Source organism: Ovis aries, chromosome 4 (genome assembly GCF_016772045.2).
Source record: "Ovis aries strain OAR_USU_Benz2616 breed Rambouillet chromosome 4, ARS-UI_Ramb_v3.0, whole genome shotgun sequence".
NCBI classification, from domain to species: domain Eukaryota; kingdom Metazoa; phylum Chordata; class Mammalia; order Artiodactyla; family Bovidae; genus Ovis; species Ovis aries.
In genome coordinates this window covers 104,104,467-104,121,930 of record NC_056057.1, presented here as the reverse complement: position 1 = coordinate 104,121,930, position 17,464 = coordinate 104,104,467, and the positions used below count along the sequence as shown (strand labels likewise).

At 41.7% G+C, this 17,464-nt stretch overlaps 1 protein-coding gene across 1 annotated transcript in view; it reads left to right on the top strand.

The window, feature by feature from the left end:
* Positions 1 to 17,200, top strand: part of ZC3HAV1 (zinc finger CCCH-type containing, antiviral 1) — a 50,871-nt gene extending 33,671 nt beyond the window's left edge. The window contains exons 7-13 of the mRNA XM_027968858.2: positions 2,381 to 2,555; positions 4,327 to 4,447; positions 7,421 to 7,523; positions 9,349 to 9,439; positions 10,993 to 11,123; positions 11,501 to 11,631; positions 14,129 to 17,200. Coding sequence (XP_027824659.2) covers positions 2,381 to 2,555; positions 4,327 to 4,447; positions 7,421 to 7,523; positions 9,349 to 9,439; positions 10,993 to 11,123; positions 11,501 to 11,631; positions 14,129 to 14,409 — 1,033 coding nt within the window. The 3' untranslated portion in view covers positions 14,410 to 17,200. The remainder of the gene's footprint in view (positions 1 to 2,380; positions 2,556 to 4,326; positions 4,448 to 7,420; positions 7,524 to 9,348; positions 9,440 to 10,992; positions 11,124 to 11,500; positions 11,632 to 14,128) is intronic.
* Positions 17,201 to 17,464: the final 264 nt, after the last annotated feature.

Genomic DNA, 17,464 nt, shown 5'->3' with positions numbered 1-17,464 from the left:
TGATCTCTGGTTCCTCTGCCTTTTCTAAAACCAGCTTGAACATCAGGGAGTTCACGGTTCACGTATTGCTGAAGCCTGGCTTGGAGAATTTTGAGCATTACTTTACTAGCATGTGAAATGAGTGCAATTGTGCGGTCGTTTGAGCATTCTTTTGCCTTGCCTTTCTTTGGGATTGGAATGAAAACTGCCCTTTTCCAGTCCTGTGGCCACTGCTGAGTTGTCCAAATTTGCTGGCATATTGAGTGCAGCACTTTCACAGCATCATCTTTCAGGATTTGAAACAGCTCAACTGGAATTCCATCACTTCCACTAGCTTTGTTTGTAGTGATGCTTTCTAAGGCCCACTTGGTTTCACATTCCAAGATGTCTGGCTCTAGATTAGTGATCACATCATCATGATTATCTGGGTTGTGAAGATCTTTTTGTACAGTTCTTCCATGTATTCTTGCCACCTCTTCTTAATATCTTCTGCTTCTGTTAGTTCCATACCATTTCTGTCCTTTATCAAGCCCATCTTTGCATGAAATGTTCCCTTGGTATCTCTAATTTTCTTGACGAGATCTCTAGTCTTTCCCATACTGTTCTTTTCCTCTATTTCTTTGCATTGATCGCTGAAGAAGGCTTTCTTATCTCTTCTTGCTATTCTTTGGAACTCTGCATTCAGATGCTTGTATCTTTCCTTTTCTCCTTTGCTTTTCGCCTCTCTTCTTTTCACAGCTGTTTGTAAGGCCTCCCCAGACAGCCATTTTGCTTTTTTGCATTTCTTTTCCATGGGGATGGTCTTGATCCCTGTCTCCTGTAGAATGTCACAAACCTCATTCCATAGTTCATCAGGCACTCTATCTATTAGATCTAGACCCTTAAATCTACTTCTCACTTCCACTGTATAATCATAAGGGATTTGATTTAGGTCATACCTGAATGGTCTAGCGGTTTTCCCTACTTTCTTCAATTTAAGTCTGAATTTGGTAATAAGGAGTTCATGATCTGAGTCACAGTCAGCTCCCGGTCTTGTTTTTGTTGACTGTATAGAGCTTCTCCATCTTTGGCTGCAAAGAATATACTCAATCTGATTTCGGTGTTGCCCATCTGGTGATGTCCATGTGTAGAGTCTTCTCTTGTGTTGTTGGAAGAGGATGTTTGCTATGACCAGTGCATTTTCTTGGCAAAACTCTATTAGTCTTTGCCCTGCTTCATTCCGCATTCCAAGGCCAAATTTGCCTGTTACTCCAGGTGTTTCTTGACTTCCTACTTTTGCATTCCAGTCCCCTATAATGAAAAGGATATCTTTTTTGGGTGTTATTTCTAAAAGATCTTGTAGGTCTTCATGAAACTGTTCAACTTCAGTTTCTTCAGCGTTACTGGTTGGGGCATAGACTTGGATAACTGTGATATTGAATGGTTTGCCTTGGAGACGAACAGAGATCCTTCTGTCGTTTTTGAGATTGCATCCAAGTACTGCATTTTGGACTCTTTTGTTGACCATGATGGCTACTCCATTTTTTCTGAGGGATTCCTGCCCGCAGTAGTAGTTACCATGTTAAAAGTCACAACTGAGAAAAATTGTTTATTGATTCATTAAAAACAATGAGAATAAACTCATTCGTGTTAACATAACATTTTTAGATAATTATATATAGGTACATGCATACATAAATGTATGTAAGTATAACTATAAAAATAACTTTTCCAAAACTAAAGCAAACCAAATTCACTGGGAAGAATGACATTGTTTTATATTTTCACAAATCTCTTTATGGTAAAATCAAGCATTGTGTAGCCTTGAAAAACTCCGCTGTGTACTTGTGAGGGTATGAAAGTGGAAAACATGGGTAATGTCCTAATATTATTATGAAAGTAACTTTGACCTTGCTGACTCCTTGAAAAGGTGTCCAACTACGCTTTGATAATGGAATTCTCCAGGGAAGGACACTGGAGTGGGTAGCCATTCCCTTCGCCAGGGGATCTTCCTGACCCAGGGATTGAATCCCAGTCTCCTGCATTGAAAGCAATTCTTTACCATCTTTGCCACCAGGGAAGCCCAACTATTTAAATAATGTGTAATAATTGAAAAAACTGACCTACTGTGAGTTTCAGAGTTTCTGACATTGAGCCAATCAATTGATTTCTTTGGGGGATATTTTTTGAGGGAAGAACACGTTCTGTGGTACCATTAGGTACGTGGCAGGTTACGTTACCTCTCTGTATTTCCGTTTTTTCTTTTGTGTGTAAGATCGTAAGCTGTATAAAGGGAATTCAGAGACCACTTTCAACTCTCAGTTTTTAATTCTGCCCTCTTATTAAGAAGATCAGAGTAGAGAAAACAGAAGCGTTTTGCTTCAGTGAAGCATTTTATTAATGCTAAGCTTTTCCCTCACAGCGTTTCTGTTGGCAATTATAACATCAGTTTCCAGAAGATGATTTGTGATTTTAATCCCGTCCGACGTATCTCCACACCTTCATCCGTCACAAAGCCAGCCAGTTCTCTGTTTACCACAAAATGGATTTGGTACTGGAGGAATGAAGCTGATGAATGGGTTCCATATGGAGAGAAGGTGAGTACCATTCCTTCTTGTGGATACTCTTGTATAAACTTGACAACTTCAGAAGAATCTAGTAGTACAGTGTCTGACACCTATGTGATTACCCATGGAGCATGGATGTGGTAGAGAAAGTGATGTTTTTTTTTTTTTTTATTATACTCAGCAAGCATGTATTCCAATTGCATTATAAAAAATTATAACTATTTTTAAGAAACTCCTTGATATATGAGCCAGCCAAATATCCCTCTTTCCTCATTATCGGGGACTGTGGCAGAACCTTGAGATAGCTTTCTAGGTACTAGTACATAAATGGGCAGAGACTACTCCTTTCAGCCAGAAAAGTAGGCAAGAGTGAGAAATCAAAAGACTGATATATATGCTTGCTAGAATTTAGTCAGAGTCTGGATTCAGATGAACTAGAAGGTTCAGACTTAGCACACAGGGACATAGTAATAGGGGAGAGAAATTTAGATAGGCAGAGGTTCTGTCTCGTGTGCCTTCTCCCTTTAGATTCAGATGATTAAACAGAGAGGGAGGTAGCTAAAGTGGGCAATGAAATTGGAGTGATGAGAAAGAAAAGAAAAGCAAGAGATAGAAGTGGAGCCAAAGACAAAAAAGGGATGAGGCTATCTCAGCATAAGTCACTGGGCCATCCATTTGGTTCTGAGCTCCCAAGCTGCCAAAGCAATCAAAGAAACACACTCTATTACAAGGTCCCTGGGGCTTCCCAGATAGTTCAGTGGTAGAGAACCTGTCTGCCAATGCAGAGATGCCAGAGATGTGGGTTCGATCCCTGGGTTGGGAAGATCCCCTGGAGAAGGAAATGGCACCTGCTCCAGTAGGAGCCTGGCGGGCTACAGTCCATAGGGTCACAAAGAGTCAGACACAACTGAAGCGACTTAGCACTCAGCACACAGTCAAGCTTAGTAGCATGCCTTGAGGGGCAGGAGTACACGACCTGAAGGAATTGCCCAAAGTGAGGGCGAGCCATAGCTCTAGAAAGCCAAATTCAAGGCTGTCATGTGGGCCCAAGGCAAAAGTAACAAGACCTGATTATTGAAACTGAGGTATAAATTCAAGTCTTGGAGAATATGTAACTGAAGGCTCTTACTCACTCATTCAGAACTGGAGTTCAGTGAGGGCAGGGCTAGAGGACGGTCCTGGAGATGGCTGGAGATTATATCTTTACATTTTGGGGGTGTTCCTGGACAGCGATACACCTATAGGATGGAGAAGGAAATGGCAACCCACTCCAGTATTCTTGCCTGGGAAATCCATGGACAGAGCGGACAGTGGTGGGCTACAGTCCATGGCCAAAGAGTGGCAAAGAGTCATGACTTAGCAACTAAATAACAAGGCACCTGTTGGAGTTTTATATGCCTTCTTTCCAGCTTTAGACTGTTCTTTCTCATTGTGTGATGAGACGATAGCTGTGATGGTCTACTTCATGACGTTTGTTAGACATCTTATATCAGGTACAAGTTGCTCTGTACACTTGGATCATATTTTATGGAATATGTAAAAGACTATTGCAAAACAGCTCTATTTTTCAGGCCTCCACCTAGGGTATCATCAGTTTCAGTAGCATCAACACTATACAGTGGAAACTAAAGACAGGTGTTGACTTGCCCCCACCCAGGAATCCTTGACAATCTGGTTTGGGTAGCAGGATGCATTCCTGTTCAAATCCCACGGCTGAAATAAAGTTACATAAGATATCATGATAGAAATTTCTTAAAAGCCTATCCTGAAGTTTTTACCTTTTTATTTTTATTTTTAATAGAAAGACAATGAGCACATTTCGAGCATTGACTCTTCATACCTGGAGTCTCTTTTTCTATCCTGTCGGAGGGGAGTTGTGCCGTTTCAGGCGGGTTCACGCAACTATGAGCTGAGTTTTCAAGGTAAGTGTCTGCATTTGGCAGTGGTACCTGTCTTTTCAATCTGGCCTGTGGCATCCACGGGGGAGTGGGAATAGAGCCGTGGGCATGCTGCACTCAGGACCGGGTTCTTTCTAGCACGGCAGGACCAGTGGGTGGGAGCCGACGGCAGTCAGAAGGGCCGTGCTCTAAGCCTTGACTGTGACACAGAGTAGCTGGGAACAGCACCTGGCACCCTGTAAAATGGGGGGGATTGAATTACATGGTCTCTGTGGACACTTCTGGTTCTGCCATTCTAAATTTCTTATTCTAGGTGGGCTGCTTCCGTGAGACAGATTTCAGGTGTTAGCAACTGCAGGGGAGACCTTGGGACGTGGGTCCTTCAGAATTTTAGAGCCATGCTGTTCCTTTTAGGCGTCATCATCTAGGTCAATGCTTTTATCCGTCACCTTTTCTAAAGACTGTTTTCTGCCATGTTTATTGGAGCCCCCATAGAAAGATTTGGTTACCTTCTGCCTGTCTGCCTGTTGTGTTTAGTAAGAAACCAAGGCAGAAACTGTTCTCCCTCTGAATGTAGTGTCCCATCGGCTGCCTCTGTGTCCCCCTGCCCCCAAATCCTGCCCCCACCCCCCACACCCTCACCAGCCCCATATATGGTCAGATACGTGCCCTTTCAGGACTGTCCTCATAGATGCTTTGAAAGAGATGAAAGAGACTTTTTCAGCTCCTTGACATTCCCAGGTGGTACCTGAGATTTGGGCCCTGTACCAATTGCTGTGTTTTCATTCTTTTTCTTTTTTTTGCTGTGCCATGTGGGATGCAGGAGCTTAGCTCCCCAGTTAGGGATTGAACTTGTGCCCTACACACTGGAAGAGCAGAGTCTTAACCACTGGACCATCAGGGAAGACCCCAAATCACATAGCTTTGAGGGAGCATTAGACTAACTACTGTGGAAAGCATCCTGGCAGTACATATCAAGAGATATTAAAATATGCTTACTTTTTTATTCTCAGGAATCTTTCTAAGAAATAATTCACAAGGAAAAAAATAAGCTATAGAAATAAAGGTCTTTATTAAAGCCTCCTTATAGGACTAAAGAATAGGAATAGCCTGTGTACCAGTAGGATTGTGACTGAACACATAAAAGTATTACATTTCAGTGGAGTATTAGGTAGTTGTTAAAAATTATGATTGTGAAAACTGCTATAAAAGCAAAACTTGATATTGTTAAATGAAGAAGACCAAACCCCAAGTTTATGTTTCTGTAATTAAAACAGAAATAAATATTTTTTTCAGGAATGAATTTTTAAAAAAATTTAATGTGTGTGGTAAGTGCAACAATGTGTGCATAAGGACCAAGACTAGAAAGCAATGGACGAAAATAAAAATTCCTTCTGTTGGGTCGTCAAATTAAAAATGGACTTAAAACATTTTTTTGCAGTGGTATTCTATTGTTCTGGCTGTTTAAAAAGGTGGTGGAGAGATGAAAACCAATATATCTTGTTCCAGAATCTGGAGAAATTTTAATCCCATATATTTGTTCCCTTGGTTCATAGAAGCCAGTCTAGAGAAGTTTTCAGGGTTCCAGACTATTTCCTTTCTCTTTCTGATATGCTCTTGTTCATTGAACTAGTATTTGAGCTGTGTTGCCAGGCACTAATCTGAATGCTGGCAAACCAGGCACCTTCAGAAAATAACAGCTACAGGAAGGATGAAGCAGTGTGATGAATCTGCCAGAGAATGGAGGGCTCGTGGGAGAGTGCCTGCTTTTATCTGGGGAGGACACTTTGGAAGGGAGTAGGCAGCCCATACATGCAACAAGGAGGTGTGTAAGAGCTGAGAGTAGACATTGAAACTTAAATATTTTACAAGCTGGAAACGTCCAGAAGGTTTTGCGCGGAGTTATGGCAGGATCTGATTGCTCTTTTCCTTGTTGTTCGTTTTGTTGACGTGGATGTAAACCTATGGTGAGGCATAACTGCTGCCATCAGGTATATCCATTTTAAGTGTCTAGTTGGATGCATCCAGCTGCTATCCTAATCAAGATCTAGAACATTCCCATCAATCCAGAAAGTTTTCTCGTGCTCCTTTGTGGTCAGTCTCCCCTTTGCAGCCCATTTACTTTCTGTCACTATAATTTAGTTTAGTCTAGTCTAGAACTTCATATAATAGAACTCTGTGGTGTGTACTCTTCAGATGGCTGACTCCTCTCAGAATACTGTTTTTCACTCATCTATATTATTGCATGAAGAGAGGTCCTTTTTGTTGCTGAGTAATATTCCATTGCATGGATATACAATGGTTTGTTTAACCATTAACCTGTTGATGGATATTTGGATTGTTTTCACATTTTGCTTATTATAATAATGTTACTAGGCACGTTGAAATGCAAATCTTTGTGTGGATGTAATTTCTCTTGGATAAATACTAAGGAGTGGGTTTGTTGGACTGTATAGGTAGTGTATGTTTAACTTGCTAAGAAGCTTCCAAATTCTTTTCCAAAGTGGTTGTGCCATTTTATGCTTTTACTCACAATGTATGATGATTTACTTTTTAAAGAACTCAGGCTGCAGCGTAGACCCAGGTGTACAACATGTGTGAATTAAAACTAACATTTCACATTTGAGGTAGGAAAATACTTTCAAAATATACCTACCATGTTCCAACCCATAATCACTGATGCCTGGTTGAGGACAGTGGTCATGGGTGATGTAATCTGGCGGCCCTAGTTCCCTTTCCCACCTGACTTTGATTGAAAGATTTGATTCATTGCACTTTGCCCATTTACCTCTTTGTTTTCTGGGTCTTATACTAAGGCCAGTGAAGGATATTCATTTTTATCATGAGCAGTTTCCATCTAAAAGGATTTTCTCGATTCATGCATATATAGTTGAGTAATGAATATTAGCTATGTTAGTAGTCTCTGAAGAATAAAGATAAATCATTTCCTAGGACCAATTCATGATTTGTGTTTTCTCTTTGTTTTTCTGTCTAAAGGGATGATTCAGACAAATATAGCTTCCAAGACCCAAAAGGATGTCATTAGAAGGCCAACGTTTGTGTCTTACTGGGATGTGGAGCGGGTGAAACTCAGACAAGAGTGAGTGTCCGTGCTTGCTGGCACACATTGAGATGTTCGAGTCACTCATGAATCTGGACCCTGTTTTCTGAAATGTTCGTGCTCACATAACACTGCAATTTCCTTTTGCTTTAACTATGAGTAAGGTACTGACTAAGGAGTACAGTGTGACTAAAAGCATTCTAGAGTAGGAAGTGTGTCTTTTCTTCAGATTCACGGGGGACGTTGAGCAGACCTCTTACTCTGGGTTCAGTTTCTTCAGCTGAGAATGGCTGGCTGTGCCTAGGAAGGAATCAGATGCACAGTTACTGGGTTTTTGTTCTGTTCTGGGTTCCTCTGAGTATCTTTAGTTTTGTGGGATGGATTTACAGGGGGTGGGAGTTTGAGGGAGAAATGGGGGGAAAAAAGGGATGTAGCAGCTGCCTGGTAAAGCCTTTGAAGAAATACAAAGTTGATGAAAATGGATTTTTAAAGGAAATGTTGCTAAGGGATTCAGTGTGACAGCTCTGTCTGCTCATGAAACCCAGTCAAAACTACATTGTTGGAACTTCTCTGGTGGTCCAGAGGCCAGGACTTCATGCTCCCACCGCGGGACCTCAGTTTGATCCCTGGTCTGGGGACTAGATCCCACATGCCACAGCTAAAGATCCTGCATGCTGTGACTGTTTGATGCAGCCAAGTAAATAAATATAAAATGAACTGAGAAAACTGTTTGTGGGTGTTTGTGGAAAGAAGTAGCTTGAATCCAATACTTTTGCCACCTGATGCGAAGAACTGACTCACTGGAAAAGACCGAGATGCTGGGAAAGATTGAAGGCAGAAGGAGAAGGGGACGACAGAGGATGAGATGGTTGATGGCATCACCAACTCCATGGATGTGAGTTTGAGCAAGCTTTGGGAGTTGGTGATGGACAGGGCAACCTGGCATGCTGCAGTCCGTGGGGTCACAAAGAATCAGACATGACTGATTGACTGAACTGAACTGAGCTTAAATCCTGCTATCACAAACCCAGAAGAGACACATGGCTTTAGGATAGAATAAAGGCTGTGAGTGCTACTCTGAACAATCTGAAGAGAAGTGAATGATAGCATTTTTGATGAGCACCTTACAACAAACATATTAATTGAATCTGTTTTGCACTATACCAGTACAGTATGAAAATCAGAATTTAACATATAAACTGGGGCCAGCTTCTTTCTTTCCAAAAGAGTTTTCATTTTATGAAAGGAGGTTTTTAAAGAGTTTTTTCCTTAAAGCATTTTTAAAAATGTAATGTTCTCATAATGGAAAATATCAAACTTAAAGAAAATTATGTGATAAACCCCTATGTACATGTTAGGGGTTCTCTATTTAAGGGTGGAGAACCCTCAAATGTATGGTTACTCTTCCTGAAATACAGTTCATACAGGAAAGGCAGGATTCTCTTCCTATACCACTAAAGTGTTTAAATATTTATCACTTGGAAGAGAAGCTGTAAGACAAACTTACGTTTTTTAATATTATTTTTTGACTATGCCTGGAGAATCCTATGGACCGAGGAGCCTGGTGGGCTACAGTCCATTGGGTCACAAAGAGTCGGACATGACTGAGTGACTAACACAACACAAGGCATATGGGATCTTAGTTCTCCCACCAGGGATCAAACTCATGTCCCCCTTGTATTGGAAGCATGGATTCCTAACCATTGGACCACCAGGGAAGTCCCCTAGCCTTACTTAATGCTAACACATTAGGACTTAGAAAATTTCCAGAGGAACTTCAGCTTAGTTGGAGTTAAGCACAGAAAATCACTTGGGTGTATCAAACAGGGAGCCAGATAAATTTCTTTCTCTCTCTTGTTTCTAGCCCTCAGCAGGGGCAGACCTCCTCAGAACCTTTCGTCACTATATATCTTCCCCAACCGGACGCGAGCGTCTCAGTCTCGAATAGCTTTGAGGTACTTGCTTTTTACTCTGTAGTGGGTGAATTATTTAAAGATGCAACAAAGTACTTTGCTACAAATGTGTGTGGTTGAATGAATGAATGAGTGAAGGAGTGAATGAATCACTTCTGCAAAACCCTTGAAACGAGACTCAAAGGCTAACATCCGAATGGTGACTGTGTCACATGCCACTTTCCAAAGGAGACGGGCACCTCGTTGTTTCCAGAGTTCTGGCACGCACGATCTCCTTGGGACAGATGCTCATGACAAACTTGTAAAATAGATATTTGCTTCTCTACCTTACAGGCGAGCAAACTGGAACTGACAGTAAGAGCAACTTGTTAACTCCATTCATTGGAGTTAAAAAGCAGGTTGCTATGGGACTCAAAGTGGGCCTCAGCTTACCTGGTTGGGGCGACTCTTTTTAAAAAAATTTTATTTAGTTATTTATTTTTGGGTATGCTGGGTCTTTGTTGTTAGTTTTCTCTAGTTGTGGCAAGCAGAGGCTAATCTCTAGTTGTGGTATACAAGCTTCTCATTGCAGTGGCCTTCTCTTGTTGCAGAACATGGGCTGTAGGGCATGCAGGCTTCAGTAGTTGCAGCACACGAGTTCAGTAGTTGTGGTGCCGGGCTTAGTTGCCCTGCAGCATGTGGAATCTTCCTGGACCAAGGATTGAACCCATGTCCCCTGCATTGGCAGGCAGATTGTTAACCACAGGATCACCAGGGAAGTCCAGGGGCAAGATTCTTCCTGGATCATTTAGCTACATCAGAGCCGAGCTTTGGGTGCAGGCTACTCTGCCTGGGCTCCTTGGGTACCTCCATTGCCTCTGCTCCTGCACTGGCTTTAAGCAAAGAACTCACCAGGTCACTGGACTGAATCACACACCTGGGGGTGTGGGGCGGGGAGGGGCGTGTGCTGTTTGCCTTCAGGCTAATGCTCTGCTAGCCTTGAACAGATGGGCTCCGGGCCATCTAGTTCATCACTGGAAGGAACTATCAGATGTGGAAACCCTAAGCCTGCTTATCCTACCTGCTGTCAGAGGGTTGGCAAGGGTACTCCATGGCCACACATATGGACATGTGCTGTGCTAAGCCACTGCATCGTGTCCAGTTCTTTGGAACCCTATGGACTATAGCCCTCCAGTCTCCTCTGTCCACGGGATTCTCTGGGCAAGAATACTAGAATGGGTTGCCATGCCTTCCTCCAGGGGTTCTGACCCAGGGATCGAACTCCCAGTCTCTTGGATCTCCTGCATTGGCAGGCAGGTTCTTGACCACTAGCGCCACCTGCGAAGCCCACATAGGGACATGGAGTGAAAGTGAAAGTCGCTCAGTCGTGTCCGACTCTTTGCGACCTCGTGGACTATACAGTCCATGGAATTCTCCAGGTCAAAATACTGGAGTAGGGAGCCGTTCCCTTCCCCAGGGGATCTTCCCAACCCAGGGATCGAACCCAGGTCTCCCGCATTGCAGGTGGATTCTTTGCCAGTTGAGCCACAAGGGAAGCCCCATCATGCCTTAAGTGTTTCCTGCTTCACATTTACATATTTTTAAATTTCTTTCAGTTGCTTGAAATCCCTAACAATACTCCAGAATATGCTAAAGTAAGTGATCATTTTAAAGCTTCCATGAGAAATTTCAAGATTGAAAAGATAAAGAAGGTCCAGAACTCACAGCTCTTGAAGGCTTTTAAAAGGTGGGTGGCCACCTTATCGGGCTTCTCTTGACATAAAGTTTGAAAGGATTAGTGAAAACCTATCTTTGAAGATTTATATTCACTTTTTTATTTTGGTGGTCAACAGTTTCTTCAATCTCTAGTTGTGTTTTCATAGTGTAAGCTCAAACTTCTCTGTTTCAGTTTTAGCTTTACAATTAAATGCTTTCATGCATCTATCATTTAAAAGTTTTCATGTATTTATTTATTTTATAGCTGTTGCCTTAATGTTAGTAGCTCCATTCTGAAAGCTGGTGGAACACAATTTTACGATAATTAGACTTTAGTTGGGATTTATGTTATTAACTGGAGTGGGTGAGGAATGTTCTCCATGTTAAGTCTTACGTTTTCCGTATTAGCAAGAAAATGGAGATGAAGAGAGAAGAGCAAATCCTATTTTGTGCAGCAAGACGCAGCAACGTGGCATCTATCTGTGAGAATAATTTTGACTGGTTCTTACATGGAAGTCCTGACACCAAATATGGGAAAGGTTTGTATGGAATAGAGAAGCTGAACAAGGAGAGCCAACACTTGGCTCTGCTGTACACTCTCCTATTATGAGATATATTATTTTGTATTAACCAGTACCTGCAGGCTTTTGCATTCCTGGAGAAAAAATAAGCTCATGTTAATCTGAAATTTCCAAATTAGAGTGGGAAGTCACTGTGGAACTTGGTTCCTGCACTTTAGCCCCGCTTCCTTCCTGTCTTCTGTGCTTTATGGGAAGGGTGGGGTGTGGAGACCAGAGCACCTCGTAGATCTTGCAAAGTCTTTTCTCTTGTTGATGACTTTGTCTACCGTTGCTACTCAGTTCTGGCCATGGCTCTTGCTGACCTATGTCCATCCCTTCTCTTGCCACTGATGGATTCTAATCAAAGGAGATGAGGTCTTTTCCCATCACAGGCCATGCTGGTCACACCGGATCTTTTTGGCTTTGTTTTTGTTCCTAAATTCCTTCATGCAACTCAAAATCCAGAAACCCAACCAAACAAAAACCAAAGAATTACTCACCTTAAGGCAACAAGTAATAGTTTATCAATATCAATTAATTTTTCACAGAATATCAGATTTTGCAATATAGACTCTTTTCCTTCAATGGGCAGAAAGACATTTTCTGTTGTTCAGTTGTTAAGCCATGTCTGATTCTTTGCAACCCCATGGACCAAAGCACGTCTGGCTCTTCTGTCCTCCACTATCTTCGGAAATCTGCTCACACTCATGTCTATTGAGTCAGTGATGTCATCCAACCATCTCATCCTCTGTTGCCCCCTTCTTCCACCCTCAGTCTTTTCCAGCATCAGGGCCTTTTCCAATGAGTCAGATCTTTGCATCAGGTGGCCAAAGTATTAGAGCTTCAGCTTCAGCATCAGTCCTTTCAATGAATATTCAGGGTTAATTTCCTTTAGAATTGATTGGTTTGATCTCCTTGCAGTCCAAGGGACTCTCAAGAGTTTTCTACAGCACCACTCCAACACCACAGTTCGAAAGCATCAATTCTTCGGTGTTCAGCCTTCTTCACAGTCCAACTCTCACATCCATATATGACCACAGGAAAAACCATAGCCTTGACTAGACGGACCTTAGTCGGCAAAGTAATGTCTCTGCTTTTGAATATACTATGAAGAATGGATGCTTTTGAACTGTGGTGTTGGAGAAGACTCTTGAGAGTCCCTTGGACTGCAAGGAGATCCAACCAGTCCATTCTGAAGGAGATCAACCCTGGGATTTCTTTGGAAGGAATGATGCTAAAGCTGAAACTCCAGTACTTTGGCCACCTCACGCGAAGAGTTGACTCATTGGAAAAGACTCTGATGCTGGGAGGGATTGGGGGCAGGAGGAGAAGGGGACGACTGAGGATGAGATGGCTGGATGGCATCACGGACTCGATGGACGTGAGTCTGAGTGAACTCCGGGAGATGGTGATGGACAGGGAGGCCTGGCGTGCTGTGATTCATGGGGTGGCAAAGAGTCGGACATGACTGAGCGACTGAACTGAACTGAACTGAACTGAACAATTGGAAAGCATCAGTTCTTCAGTGCTCAGTCTTTTTGCGGTCCAACTCTCACATCTATACATGACTACTGGAAAAACCATAGTTTTGATTATATGGACCTTTGTCAGCAAACTGCCTTCTTTGGTTTTCAGTACGCTTTCTAGGTTTGTTATAGCTTTTCTTTCAAGGAGCAAGCATCTTTTAATTTAATGGCTGCAGTCACCATCCACAGTGATTTTGGAGCCCAAGAAAATAAAAACTGTAACTGTTTCTTTTTCCCCATCTATTTCCCATGAAGTGATGGAACCAGATGCCATGATCTTAGTTTTTTGAATGTTGAGTTCTAAGCCAGCTTTTCCGCTCTCCTCTTTCACCTTGTCAAGAGGTTATTTTGTTCCCTTGGGAATAATAAAAATAGGAAATTTGAATTTGTCAGGAAACGGTTGTTGCTCTGGTGACTGTGGAGATATCAGTGATTATCAGAGGTTGTCTTGTAGTTGAGGACGATAGATTGAGTGTCTGACCAGCTCTGCCAGGGTCAAGTGTTGGCTCATGTCATATCTCTCCTCTCTCCCTTTTCCTTTCCCCAGGACCTTCCCACAGTAGTAAATGATGTTTCTTCCTTAAAATGTACACAATATGAAATGGCCTTTGTTGGAGTATCTTTGGTTTATTAGTTACAACTCAACTTGCTTGCATGAACTGGATTACTGTGATATCAACAGTTGGTTATTGTACCCAGTGGCTCAACACTGTACCTGTGAATTCCATAGAGTTGCAAATGTTTCTGTTAATTGTCAGGTTATACACCGTATTCAAGCGTACTTGCATAATAAACGTTTTCCTAAGTACAAAGGAAAGTTATTAGTATCAATAAGGTATTGCTGACATATACTTGGTCAATGCCTGTCATCTGATCATGTGTAAATAATCTTATAACTACATACCTTCTTTTATAATAATTCTTAACCTTTTTCTTCTGATTATTTCTAGGAAACTACTTCACAAGAGATGCCATTAGTTCCCATAAATATTACCCGTTTGATTCCAAAAACATCGTTATGTTTGTAGCCCGAGTCCTGGTTGGAAATTTCATTGAAGGCCATATGGGTTACCAGAGTCCCCCTCCGCGGTATGACAGCTGTGTGGATACAAGATTGAATCCCTCTGTTTTTGTCATCTTTCAGAAAGATCAGATTTACCCAGAATATGTGATTGAATATACCGAACTAGAGAAATCAGAGAAAACAGAGAAACCCTGCGTGATTAGTTAGAAATGATGGCTACAGCCTCATAAAGGATGTTATAACCATTCTGTTCACTTAAAGAACCCGATCTTCCATAAAGATAATAGTTAAACTTACATTTTCTTTCCTATAAATGCCTTGGATTAGTGGTTCCCAAACTTTGCTGCACATTTGAATCATCTAGAAGCGCTAAACAACCCCACTGTCCAGGGGACTTCCCTAGTGTGGTTAAGGCTGTGCACTCCCAAGGTAGGGGCACGGGCTCGACGCCTGAACTAAGACCTGGCATGCTGCGCAGTGCGTGCAGCCTTAAAAACAATTTAAGATTTTTTTTTTTAGTGTCCAGATTACACACCACTCCAACTAAATCACTTTTTTGGGGTTGACCGCCAAGAAGAGGATTGAAATGTGTCATAAGTTTGGGAATCACTCATTACCTAGATGTAACTGGTAAAGACTCACTTCTAAAACTTCTGTTAATGCAGCAACCTTCTCTCCCCCAACTACTCTTAGTTGATTGCATGATTTGGTTTTGTTTCGGTTAAATTGAAAGAAAATTTATTTGGGAAATTTAAGTGAAATCTAAAAATTAAGGACATAAGACAGTACAGCCTTAGAAAATCGTGGAAAGCTGGGGGAAAATACATAGGAGTATAGTTACGGCGGGTGGAAATGTAAAGGCAATTTAAATGCTAGCAAGACATAACTGCAGTACTGTACCTTATCTCTGTGGTGAGACTGATTTGAGGGCATGCATTTCTTTATCTCTACGTTTATTTACAGTACTTCATCCAAGTTGACGCTTTCTGAAATGCAATTAAAAGAGCTGCTAAGTATGGCTCAGAGCGCAGCAACCAACTGGAATTAACTGCCCATTTGGGCAAAGTAGACATTTATATTCTAACTAATATGATTACAGAGAAGGCTTTTTTTCAGGTCAGACATACATGAAGTGCTGGTATTTTGGGTGGACCGAGTTGCAGTAACCAGATCCACACAATCACGACTGATAAATCCGAGTGCTGTTGTAGTTGTTCGCTGTGTTAGTTGAAGCTCACCAGGCAATTAGGGCCATTCTACCGAAGCACAGGCCCCCTGAGGAGGTGAGGTTAGTTTCCTAGGGAGACAGAATCAGGACGAAGGGAACAGTGCTGCAAACAAGCCTCGCACCTGCGAGGGGCTTCTTTTTCTAAATATAACAGATTGTGTGGAATTGTAGCACAATCAGTTTTTAGAGCAGCTGAGGTGCCTGGACCAAGAGTTCCTTTCTTATTATGGATGAGGGTTTTCCTTCCAATTTTCAACATTCCATACCAGTCGCCAACATTTCATGTTATAATTACTTCCAGCAGATATGTTGTAAAAATTAATTAGCATTAGAGTTGATTTTATATTAGGTTTTAGATCGGTGCAAAGATCTCTACAACTCTGGCTTAAAAGGGCTCCACCAGGGACTTACTTCCCTGGCAGTCCAAAGGTTAAGGCTTTAAGCTTCCACTGCAGGGGGCACGGGTTCAAACCCTTGTCAGCGAACCAAGATGCCATATGCCATGTGGCCCGACCAAAAAAAGTTTAAAAATCTGAAAAAAAAAAAAAAGAGGAAATCTACAGATTGTCGAAATGGAGAAAATAAGGAAGTACTATATTCTTGCAGGCGAGCTGTAGGTCATACACGAATGTCTAGTGAGACATTCTACATTCGTATAGGGTGCAGAGCAATTCCTTACTGTGAGCAGCTGTCCAGTGCACTGCAAGATGGTCAGCATACTTGGCTCTCACATACTAAATGCCAGTAGCGCCCTCTCCCCCACCCGCATTATGATGGCAACAATAAACCTTATCAGATCTATTCACCATTTTCAGAGCAAATAATTTGTATGATAACATCCCCTTTGCTGTCCTGAGATGATTCAGATACTACAATCTACATGAATTTTCTTCTTAAATAATCAATTTATTACCCTAACTATTATAATGGAGAAACAGAAGGCAAGAAATTTATAATGATGATAAAATGAATATCAGTATGTAAATGCTCCAGCATGACCACGCTATACGACATCATGAAATAGATATTTACTTCTACTGATAATGAATAGGTTTGGATTTAAGAGTCGGTCGGAGGCTACTTCCTATAAAGAAGTACTGGAAAGATTAGAAGTATAGGTGACACCAGAATGAAAACCAGTATTAGGGTAAGTCATAATAGACCATATATCTTCTGTATGTAGTTAGGGGAAGAACGAAATTATCTTAGTTGAAATAAGTTTAGCAGGACAAGACCAATGACAGATTGTCTAAGAGGAAAAAAAGAATTATATCCTTTCAGGCGAGCTATGGATCCTATATAAGTGTCTAGTAGGACCTTAGAAAGTCGTATAGAGTACCGAATAAGACTTCTTTGTATGGGACTGACCCATACACCATAGGGGCATCTCATCCCTAGCCGCATCCACTCAATGCCAGTAAAAGCCTGCAATTATTACAAAACCAACAAGCCATCAATTTCCAAAAGACCACAGTAAGAGTCACTCAGTTAATATCTAGCATCTTTAGATTACTATCCTCCATAATGAGTCCTCCTATAGATTAAATTGGATGCTTGCCTCCTACATCCCTGGTTTTTAAAACACTTTGCATCTTGCTTTGATCATTTTTAACACATCTGACTTAAAGTTGTCCGCTTTTCGCGTTAGAGTGTAAGCTCCATGAGAGCCGAGTCAACCTGTCCTGTTCACTGTGCCACACTGCATACCCAGCTGAGTGCTTGATACACTGGATAAATTTTGTTGAATAAAGTTCAACTTCTTATAATTCAGTAGCTGAATTGTATTTCTTCTTGTTCTCCTCCCAGCTCCATTTGAAGTTCTAATACAAGAAAATAAATATTAACTTCGGCTCCACTGCTTGTGTTTGCTCTATTTCCAGGTATCTCCTAAAAGATAGTCACCTGCAGACACTTGTTCTTTCAGTGGGGGAGGAGGGCAGCTAAAGGATGTGAGTTGCCCCTTCCAGCTTCATCATTCCTGGACTCAGTGACCAAGGAGCCTTTAGCATACCGCCAGGGGAAGACCGGGTGGTG